The 11,474-nt window shown below is 39.6% G+C and overlaps 1 protein-coding gene across 1 annotated transcript; it reads left to right on the plus strand.

Moving 5' to 3' along the window:
- The first annotated feature begins 2,127 nt into the window (after nucleotides 1-2,127).
- On the plus strand, nucleotides 2,128-6,520 carry LOC118369530 (cytochrome P450 1B1-like). The gene is made up of 3 exons (XM_035753970.2): nucleotides 2,128-2,511; nucleotides 2,690-3,704; nucleotides 4,630-6,520. Exons 2-3 carry the CDS (start codon nucleotides 2,698-2,700, stop codon nucleotides 5,240-5,242), a joined length of 1,620 nt encoding a protein of 539 aa, XP_035609863.1. The 5' UTR covers nucleotides 2,128-2,511; nucleotides 2,690-2,697; the 3' UTR covers nucleotides 5,243-6,520.
- Nucleotides 6,521-11,474: the final 4,954 nt, after the last annotated feature.

Below are 11,474 nucleotides of genomic sequence, written 5' to 3' on the forward strand. Positions count from 1 at the left end.
AAATAAACACGGCGTTATCTTGTATGCGCTGTCCGTGGTACTGAAGTCTTAAAACTATAGACAAAGGTCCTGCACGTCACGCATCGATTATAACAGCAAGAAACAACAGACAATGCCAGCAACTTCATGTCAAAAACATGTTTTGCTCCAATAAAACAAAAAAACAAAACAAGTGACAAATCTCTTCGTTCTGACTAACACGATTGTGCTGTGTGATTTGTGAACGGTGCTGTGAGATGAGATGCTCAACAGTGAGTAGAATGGACATAAATCCACAGAAATGTAGTGATCTGTGTCATGCACTTCCCCTGGCGCCGAATACGTGGATGCCGATTATTGCAGCCCCCCCGCACCTCTCTGATTCAGAGGGGTTGGGTTAAATTCGTGAAATTAAAAAATAAAATAGGGACAGTCTCCTCCTGGTGGTATACATTGGACAAGCAGCCTAATCTATTTGTCTAATGAACAACGTTTGACAGGCCTATCATAATTGCATATGCTTTGACAAAAAATGACCAATAACCCATTAAAAAATATTAAATATATCAAACGTCAAATGTTTCTTAAGATTAAATGGACGCAAGACATGTGGGGAAACAAAAATGCCATGGAACAACTTGATATTTACATACAGTTTACTCTGTGTCCTGCCAGAATTCATGCAGATCTGCGCAATAGCCTAAATGACAAATGATATATAAATTAAGCACCTCTGTTTTACGATATAAAATGTACTTCATCAACAGTTAGTACGTGATTGCAGGTATGCTTGAAAACCCAGCTCCTGTCACGTATATCAGGCCTCGATAACGGAATAAAGCATCAGCTAATAATGAGAATAATAAGTCAAATATTTTTTATAGACCTCTCATAATTAACAATTCTTTATAATTATAAATTAAAACGGACACATTTTACTTGTTGGAAACTGTATCCCGTTAAATAAGAAATACAACTATACCAGAAACACTCGGTCAGTGTACAAAAACGTTTATTTCTATTGATGTGTATGATCCGCAGTAGCCTTTACGTAAACACATTAAAGGACATTAAAAAATGCATGTTGTTAGATCCATTTGGGGAATAATTCACGAAATATAGCATAGCACCACATAATTCTGGAAAACGTGTCCCCTACACACACATTCGTATGAATCCTTCATAAATTGCCATATCAAATCATTTGACAGTATGAATGGGTAAACACACGATTTATTTGCGTAAAAGGAACAGGAGTCGAATATAGTTCAAATGAAACAAGGCCTCTCTCATTTGCTGCATGATAAGACCCACTATATTGCATTTTAATAAACCATAGGCCTACATTTCCGCAGACACTGATCATAATTAATTAATTAAATTCAATACAATACTATATCTTGTACTTTCAAGCTGTAACCGATAATAAATTCATAGTATAATAGTATACAATTTCTAATGATAATTCGAATAATATTAGGTCAAACAAATAATAAATACAAAAAACTACTACTACTACTAATAATGTTACATTAATAGTAGTATGGTAGTTCTATCTTCTAGTATTAGGCTGCTAAAATCATATGATATTTCATTTTTGTTGATATTTCATCATGGTTGTAGTTATTGTTAGGCTATTAGCATTAAATCTAAACATATAACCATCTACATATGAGGCTAAAGCCTAGGCCCAAATCCTAGGCCCAAATAGAGGCATATTTGGTGAATGGTAACCAATTAAATAAAACAAATGAATACGTTGATTTGATTGGACATCCATAATCCCTTGACAAATCAAGCAAAGTATTGAGTTCCTAGTGGCTAGTGGTGATTGCATTCTGCCTCCAATTGCAACGAGGGAATGGACAACACAAACAGTTTGACAACAAAAAGTAGGCGCGCTACTTTTTGAGTAGGGGGAGAGGGGAGGAAGAGAGAGTGAGTGAGAGCGCGTGAGAATGTGTGTGTGTGTGTGTGTGTGTGTGTGTGTGTGTGTGTGTGTGTGTGTGTGTGTGTGTGTGTGTGTGTGTGTGTGTGTGTGTGTGTGTGTGTGTGTGTGTGTGTGTGTGTGTGTGTAAGTGTGTAAGTGTGTGAGGGGGAGGGAGGGAGGGGAGCAGACACCCCTTACAACAAACCAGGACTCAGACGCTGACGAGCTATGATGCTATTTGACACTTCTGTTTGTGATAAATCATTTAACTCAGGACAGCAGAAGGCTATTCGCATGTGGAGTGTGGAAGGTCTGCACCAAATGACAAATTAAGTTACTGGACGTATAATGGGTTACTTTCTTGTCTATTGTGCAGGTTATGAGGATTTTATTCTCCAATAATCCTTACTTTCAATCACTGGATCCGCTATATAAAGACGTGACCTATAATTACCGCGCTTCTTGCATTTATATTACAATGTAGTCTTTACCATCGGCATCGACGGGACAAAGGACAGAAGCTTATTCATCAAAACATCTATTAGTAACCGACAGACTGCAATTAACATAAGGCTGTTCTTTAGCAACGAATTGACTGCAAGGTGGTGTATTTCCATCCTCAATATTTGACCCGTTAACAATAGGATATGTTGTGCCATATTTTGTGCTGCAATAATATTACCACTATATTCTTAATTTTACTTGTGTGTTCCCCTAGAATGAGTTCATATTTTTTTCTCTCCCAGAAATAACTTATTGCTTTCTCTCAATATATTATAGGCTTCATAATGGACATGCACATTATATTCGAGGAGATGACCTGGCCATCGCCACGGAGTATATTGTTGGCGTCTTTGACTGTCGTCTTTGCCGTGCACCTGTGGCGCAGGATCAGGCGGAACTGGGACGTATGCAGCCCGCCTGGACCCTTCGCTTGGCCGGTCATTGGGAACGCAGTAGAGGTTGGCAAAACTCCTCACCTCTATTTCTCTCGCATGGCACGGAAATATGGGGACGTCTTTCGAATCAAACTTGGCTGCCGGGACGTTGTGGTGCTGAATGGCGACGCAATCAGGCAGGCACTCATCAAAAATGGATATGATTTCGCAGGCAGACCGGACTTTACTTCTTTTCAATACGTTTCCAATGGTGATGGCATTGCTTTTGGAAAATTCAGCGAATGGTGGAAAGTGCACCGAAAAGTAGCCCAATCTACTGTTCGGATGTTTTCCACCGGCAACATGAACTCCAAAAAGACCTTCGAAAACCACGTTGTCTGCGAAGTTAGGGAGCTGCTCCGTCTTTTCCTGGGAAAAACGCAAGAGCACAAATATTTCCAGCCGATGACATACTTGGTGGTATCAACAGCTAACATAATGACCGCCGTGTGCTTTGGAAAAAGGTATTCCTACGACGACGCAGAGTTTGCGCAAGTTGTGGGACGAAATGATCAATTCACCCAAACAGTAGGGGCTGGGAGCATCGTTGATGTGATGCCTTGGCTCCAGTATTTTCCCAACCCAATAAAAACAATTTTTGACAATTTTAAAGAGCTCAACCGGGAGTTCAGTCAATTTATAGTTACTAAGGTTGTCGAGCATCGAAAGACCATTCAGCCAAGCACAATCCGGGACATGACAGATGCTTTCATCATGGCATTGGACCATTCTCAGGACAGCTCGCCCGGAGTCTCACCAGGCAAAGATTATGTGCCACCTACTATTGGTGATATTTTTGGAGCAAGCCAAGACACATTGTCTACTGCACTCCAATGGATCATTCTGATACTTGTGAGGTAATAGTCTACGTCTTCATTTTGAATCAGCTAAAGTGTAATTCAAGTTCTCGTTTTCCCATAGGCTATAATATGTTCTATTAACAAGGCATTTTATATTTTACTCATTAAGCAGTCGCTCTTATCCAAAGCAACTTACACTAAGTGCATTCATCAATTCACAATAGCATATATGCTTTAAGTTGAGAAAACCTATGCTTTAAAACAGAAAAAGCAATTTTGCCTTGGGAAAATGATCCAACCTAATGTACTCGTATGCCACTGTCACACTATCAACATCAAACAACGAAAGAGAAATAAAAGTAACAAATAATTAAAAAGCAGCAGGAAAATAACAATAGCGAGGCTATATACAGGGGGGTACCGGAACAGAGTCAATGTGCGGGAGCACGGGTTAGTCAAATCAAATTGATTTTTTTTTGCTGGAAGCCTACTCCTCCTGTACGTGCTCCTGTGTCCCGCACGTCAGTAGCAGAACTAGGATGTTAGGTAATAGTTTTAAATAGCAGAAGTGCCCAGGCAGGTATTGGAAGCCTCTCATGAGGGCTCCGCTGTACTGAAATTTCGCTTGATAAAGTAATCTGAGCCGCAGAACATCATGATGTGAGTTGCCAGTTTGCGCGGGAGAAATCAAACAGGTTCGATAGTAAATTCATGTTTATTTTGTCCTGTATTTAGTATTTACTTAGGAATTCTTAGCATGTTGGCAACTGTAACCATGCTACCAAATCCCCAAATTACAAATTGCCAAATAACCTGTAGCCTATATCAACCTGCTGCTCATAGTTACCCATCAAAAAATATTAATGTATTGAGTATGCCCTCAGTGTTGAAATGGAGGTTAGCTTCCCAATAGGAAATTATTATCTCAATGAACAAAGATACCTGTGTTCTGAGTGTTCACTTTTGACCATGTCCTATATAGGTTTCCTCATATCCAGCTGCGTCTCCAAGAGGAAGTGGACAAAGTGGTCTACCGGAGCCGTCTGCCCACCATGGAAGACCAGTCTCAGTTGCCTTATGTGATGGCCTTTATCTACGAGGTGATGCGCTTCACCAGCTTTGTGCCTCTCACCATTCCCCACAGCACCATCACCGACACTACCATCATGGGCTACACCATCCTCAAGGACACAGTGATCTTCATCAACCAGTGGTCCAGCAACCACGACCCCGCCAAGTGGACACAACCAGAGACCTTTGACCCCCTGCGCTTCCTGGACCAGGACAGCTCTTTGAACAAGGACCTGGCCAGCAGGGTGCTCATCTTCTCCTTGGGAAAGAGACGGTGCATCGGAGAAGAGCTGTCCAAGATGCAGCTGTTCCTATTTACTGCATTGCTGGCACACCAGGCCCACTTTAGTCCCGACCCGGACAAGCTGCCCACCATTGACTACACCTATGGGCTGACCCTGAAGCCCAATAACTTCTCCATAGCAGTACATCTACGGGACACCATGGACGTCTTGGAGGAGGCTAGCCAAAAGCCCTTCTACGGGGAGACCCAGGAGGACACAGGCAACTCCAGATCAGACTGAGAATATAGTTGCCAAAAGCATTACAAAAACGGCAAATGAAGCTTTTAAGAAGTAGATTCATGAACTGAAATTCTTCCTCATGTGCTATCAGGTATCAGCTACTATATAGTTAAAAAATGTATTTATGAACTGAACACTCAGGCAAAATACCCTTCATATACATCTATATTTTCTTTGTTTTACAGGTAATCACTCAAATGACTATGGCTCACAAAAATGCAACTTTTAAAGATTGTTTTTAATAGGTTATTGCACTGATGTTTGTATATCTTTCACTGGAACACGCCAGAACATTTTTAAAAAGTGTGCAGTGTTCATCTTAGGGCGATGGCATGTTCTTTTACACTTGTTTGCCACTTAATTTGACTGTATTTACTGGAATATTGACCAATTGGAGTTGATTCAGTTATTTTACTTGCACCCACCACCTCAGAGAGTGTACCTTTTATGGCCCAAATGACCTCCCAACAAGGTCAATATGATCCAGGGAGAATCTTGATGTATAGGTAAGTAGGTAGATAGTAATACCAACCGTATTACTATTAAATACAATATATTTTTTTAAAGTGACATCGTGTTGGTAATTCTAATGAGCAGCCCTACCCTAAATTTGACATATACACTAAGGTTTTACAGAAAACTCAGATTGTTGTGCTTTTTTTTAAAATTGAGTCAACTTTAAAAAACAAAATATGGCAACCAGCTCTCATCAAGGCAAAGGGTGGCTACTTTGAAGAATCTCAAATCTAAAACACATTTAGATTTCTTTATCACTTTGTTTGATTACTACATGATTCCATGTGTGTTCTTTCATAGTTGCGATGTCTTCACTATTATTCTACAATGTAGACAATAGCCCTGGAATGAGTAGGGTGTGGACAAACGTTTGACTGGTACTGTACATTTGTTAAATTGACATGGTCATTTAAAAAAAATCTATATTAGAAAAGGGTTTTCTTTTTTATTGTATTTTTGTTCTCTTCGAGTGTGTGTTATGTATTCATGCGCTTGAACGTTCAAAAGGCTGCTCTGCAAAAGTTCTTCATACATACCATATCATTAAGATTCTTCATTTAAGATACCAGTTATCAAACGATTTATTCTCCATGTTGTATTGAATACAGAACATAATCATTGTGTTACTGCAACTGTGATGTTGCTCCGGTGAGAGTATGTTACGATATATATCTGAACGGATGACATTGAGTTGATGAGTAAAGGTAATATGTGTGATATTATACAGTAACACTAAATTAATAAAGGACATTTTAATTCTTGCTTGATTTGTAACTAGTGTATTTATTATACTGATATGAGTTGGAGGAACAAGAGATTGCGTTTTGTTTATTTTAACACATGCCTCAGAAAAGGAGGTATATCTAACCAGCTTTTGAGTAAGTAGGGGCTCATTCGAACCAACATAAAAAGTAACGTGGGCAGGTGGAATAAAAATAGAATGCTGATACTGCAATGTTTAGGAATACACAAAGGTTATATACAAAGTCACTCAACACTTCCATATCTCAAACTCACTATGGCTGAGATTCTCTATTTTTAAATGACCGGTTCAATTGTTCCCGAAAATAGAATAACCTTTGTGTATTTTCTGAAATGACAGAATTATTATTAGAAATACACTTTGTCTGGTTAATTTGATACAGTAGATGTCATTACTTTCTTATTTCAGCGAGCAAATGTATTGTACTGTATTACCGGCACATAGCTATGTCATGTTGCAACAAACGGGGAGAGTCCTTTCCCTGTAGTACGTTTTTATCTCGCTCACCCAGAACATCCTGTACTTCATCAGAGAGATACTTGCAGCCAGACAGCCAGCTTGGAGTGCGTGACCAATTCAGATAAAGCCAGATGATCACTGATAACGCTACTCCCTAATGCTCTCCCGTTTACCCAACAGAAAAGGAAGACAGTCAAAGAAAACGATTTGCCTCAGATCTCAGTGTGAAGGAAAAGCGTAGATAGACAAGACTCGGAAATTCGGCACGTGAAATAATGGCGGGGTTGTGAGGGTTTGATTTTTGGAAAGGCTTTTTCAAAACAAAACAAAAAACATATTCCAACGTAAAGGCAGAACTACGCATGACATGACCCTATGGATGGTCGGGGACATGTTGAAAGCACCTTCAACATCATATTTGGCATGTACATTTTAGTGGGACAAAAAAAAGGTGGTATGCATGCCTGCAAAGCCACTACACAACACAACACTAAACAATGCATTAATTGCACTATGACGGTGACAAACGGTGCCCACAAACTGTTAGGCCCTACATAAAGCTGTCCCAACAGCAGAGTCCCAACACCTTACCACTTTCAGCAGAGCCTTGTCTGTCAGCCAAACAATTTCATTTAGTGCCTTAAAAAAACAAAGCTGATATGGCAGACTTGCTTAAATAAGGGGACGACAAGCTGATAAGGGGCAATCAGTGATTTCAATTAACACATGAACGAGCAAGCGGCGACGGACTTAGTCAATATAACTATTTGTTCAGCACTTTTGAAATGTACTGTACAGCGACAGAATTCAGAACATGGGCCATTCTTAACACGGAACCCAAACCGGCTGCGCGCGTGCGCCATCGTGCGTAAATTAATTTTGTCGCCCTACACCAAACATTATCACGACAAGAAGGTTAAAATATCAAAACAAACTCTGAACCAATTACATTAATTTGGGAACAGGTCGAAAAGCATTAAACATTTATGACAAATTAGCTAGTTAGCTTGCTCTTGCTAGCTAATTCGTCCTATTTAGCTAGCTTGCTGTTGCTAGCTAATTTATCCAGGGATATAAACATTGAGTTGTTATTTTACCTGAAATGCACAAGGTCCTCTACTCCGACAATTAATCCACACATAAAAACGGTCAACCGAATCGTTTCTAGTCATCTCTCCTCCTTCCAGGCTTTTTCATCTTTGAACTTATATGGTGATTGCCATCTAAACTTTCATAGTATTACTACACCGACCGGCAACACAGTTCGTGTTTCAATCACCCACGTGGGTATAACCAATAAGGAGATGGCATGTGGGTACCTGCTTCTATAAACCTATGAGGAGATGGGAGAGGCAGGACTTGGAGCCCGATCTGCGTCAGAAATAGACAGGACTTCTATTTTAGCCATTGGCAACACGAGCGGTGTGGCCAGCCTATTACAGTGTACTCCATGTACAAGTCAGAACCGTGGGATAAATAAATGGGGCATTTAAAACATAATGAAAGCTCTTTACAATATTCGATGATTACATTTCTCTAACACAGGTTATAGGCTATTTGTGCATCCCCAAGTTAGAACAGTAGGCAAATTAAAAGGTGAAAATAGAGCAAATGATTAGGGTCAGGCACATTGGACGCCGTTTGGGTCGTTGCCTGTCAAAAAAAGATGCATGTCATATAACACTATTTGACATGTTAAATAAGCTTTTAATTTGACATGTCAAATAACACAGTTCTATTATAGAATGTTATGTGTGCTGAATTTGCACGTGCAAGCCAAGCACCACCACTACTAACCTTATGTGTTTACAATACCGCGTTGGTGAAAATAGACCAAATTATTAGGGTGAGGCACATGGGCTGCTAACAGCTTACTACACAACATACACTTAGTATTACTTTCTTGGCTACATTATACATTTATTCCTGGCATATTACATCATTAATGCAGCAGCATAAGATACATTTTTGGACCTACATTGTGAAGGTGGCGCAGGCGTCCTTTGTGGGCAAATTTTGTCATCAGACTTTGTCATCAAAGTCTAGCATTCTCTGGATTTATGGCCGGAACTCGTAAACAAAACACAGCCACTCCATTGAATAGCAGGCTAATATTAGTGGTTTCTTTGCCATCCTTGCAGTTAGCTACTGATTCCCTCCAAACAACTCATTGATGAATTTGCAACTTGTTGTGTAATCTTTATGTGCAATGGCCGATGAGCACCGATATGTTTTATCTATAATTTCTCTTCATTATTTCTCTTCATATGGCAAGGATTAAAAAGGATTTGCCAGCATATTGGCGGCTTAATGACAACTGATGGTGACTGCTTGCTAAGACTTTGAAAGTAAGATGTTGACATAATCAGTCAAATCAAAGCTACTGTAGATATAATGTGATTTGATGTCATTCTATCTATGGCCAATGACCTTGAGCCTTCTTGGATGGGCACTTCTAATAGAATTCTATGGCAGAATCCAAGGGGCAAAAATGTTCGAGCTCCAACCTTAGAATTGGGGATGATGTACTGTTCCATGAGTGACAGAAAACTGAGCCAATTATGACAGAAAACTGAGCCAATCAGGCGCAACGCTCTGTATTTTATGCTGGCTAGACCCACCACAGAAAGCACTGAGCTAGTGCTCTAAACAGTGCACAAAACAGGTGGGACTCAGCCCCACCTGCCCTGAATGATCGGTCGCTACTGTCCCTGACAATGTCAGCTTTCTGTGAGTAGGGTGGGAGTCATACAAATCACGAGAGCACATGCCTTAGGTGTGTGGGGGATAGGGCACATATGAAACAGAGTTCTACAACATGGTAAGTCCTCTCCTCCACTGCCCACCTCCAGAACAGCAGAACAGCGATTGATCATCTTAAGACTAATACTTACTTAAAGTGCTTTCATAAAGTATTCACACCCCTTGACTTTTTCCACATTTTGTTGTGTCCGGCCTGAAATTACAATGGATTAATTTGAGATTGTGTGTCACTGACCTACACACAATAACCTACGTCAAAGTGGAATTCTGTTTTTCAATGTTTGTAGAAATAAATTCAAAATGAAAAGCTGAAATGTCTTCATTCAATAAGTATTCAACCCCTTTGTTATATGGCAAGCCCAAATAAGTTCAGGAGTAAAAGTTTTGCAAAACAACTTACATAATAAGTTGCATGGACTCACTCTGTGTGCAATAATAGTGTTTAACATGATTTTTGAATGACTGCCTCATCTCTGTACCCCACACATACAAATGATCTGTAAAGTCCCTCAGTCGAGCAGTGAATTTCAAACACAGATTCAACCACAAAGACCAGAGAGGTTTTCCAAAGCCTTGCAAAAAAGGGTACCCATTGGTAGATTAGTAAAAAATAAAAAACTGACATCGAAAACCCCTTTGAGCATGGCGAAATGATTAAATACACATTGGATGGTGTATCAATACAGCAGGTCACTACAAATTGACAGGTGTCTTTCCTAACTCAGTTGCCTGAGAGAAAGGAAACAGCTCAAGGATTTCACCATGAGGCCAATGTCGACTTAAAAGAGTTACAGGGTTTAATGGGGCTGTGACAGGAAGGACCAACAACATTGTAGATATTCCACAATACCAACCTAAATGACAGAGTGAAAAGAAGGAAGCCTGTACAGAATAAAACAATTCCAAAACATCCATCCTGTTTGCATTAAGGCACTAAAGTAAAACTGCCAAAAATGTGGCAAAGAAATTCACTTTATGTCCTGAATGCAGTGTTATGTTTGGGGCAAATCCAACACAACAGATCACTAAGTACCACTCTTCATATTTTCAAACACGGTGGTGTCTGCATCATATTATGGGTATGCTTGTCATCGCAATGATTAGGGATTTTTTTTTTGCCCCAAAATAAAAGGAATAGAGCTAAGCATAGGAAAAATCCTAGTTCAGTCTGCTTTCCACTAGTCACTGGGAGACAAATTCACCTTTCAGCAGGACAATAACCTAAAACACAAAGCCCTACACTAGAGTTGCTTACCAAGACGAGGTTAAATGTTCCTGAGTGGCCTAGTTACAGTTTTTATGTAAATTGGCTTAAAAAAATATATGGCAAGACTTGAAAATGCCTGTCTAGCAATGATCAACTACCAACTTGGCAGAGCTTGACATTTTTTTAAAACAATAATGTGCAATTATTTTTCAATCCAGGTGTGGAAACCTCTTAGAGACTTACTCAGAGAAAAATCACAGCTGTCATCAAAGCCAAAGGTGATTCTAACATGTATTGCCCCAGGGGTGTGAATGCTTATGTAAATGTATATTTCTGTATTTCATTTTCAATAAATTAGCAAAAATGTCTAAAAACATGTTTTCACTTGATCATTATGGGGTATTGTGTGTAGAAGGGTGTGACAAACATAAAGGTCATCCATTTTGAATTGGCTGCAACACAACTAAATATGGAATAAATCAAAGGGTATGAATACTTTCTGAAGGCACTCACTGTATTTGCTA

The sequence above is a fragment of the Oncorhynchus keta genome, chromosome 36, assembly GCF_023373465.1.
Source record: "Oncorhynchus keta strain PuntledgeMale-10-30-2019 chromosome 36, Oket_V2, whole genome shotgun sequence".
Classification (NCBI taxonomy): Eukaryota; Metazoa; Chordata; class Actinopteri; order Salmoniformes; family Salmonidae; genus Oncorhynchus; species Oncorhynchus keta.

Coding starts and splice junctions, on each gene's coding strand:
- LOC118369530 (XM_035753970.2), top strand. CDS start 2,698: ATGGACATGCACATTATATTCGAGGAGATGACCTGGCCATCGCCACGG. Junction 3,705..4,629: donor ATCATTCTGATACTTGTGAG/GTAATAGTCTAC, acceptor TGTCCTATATAG/GTTTCCTCATATCCAGCTGC.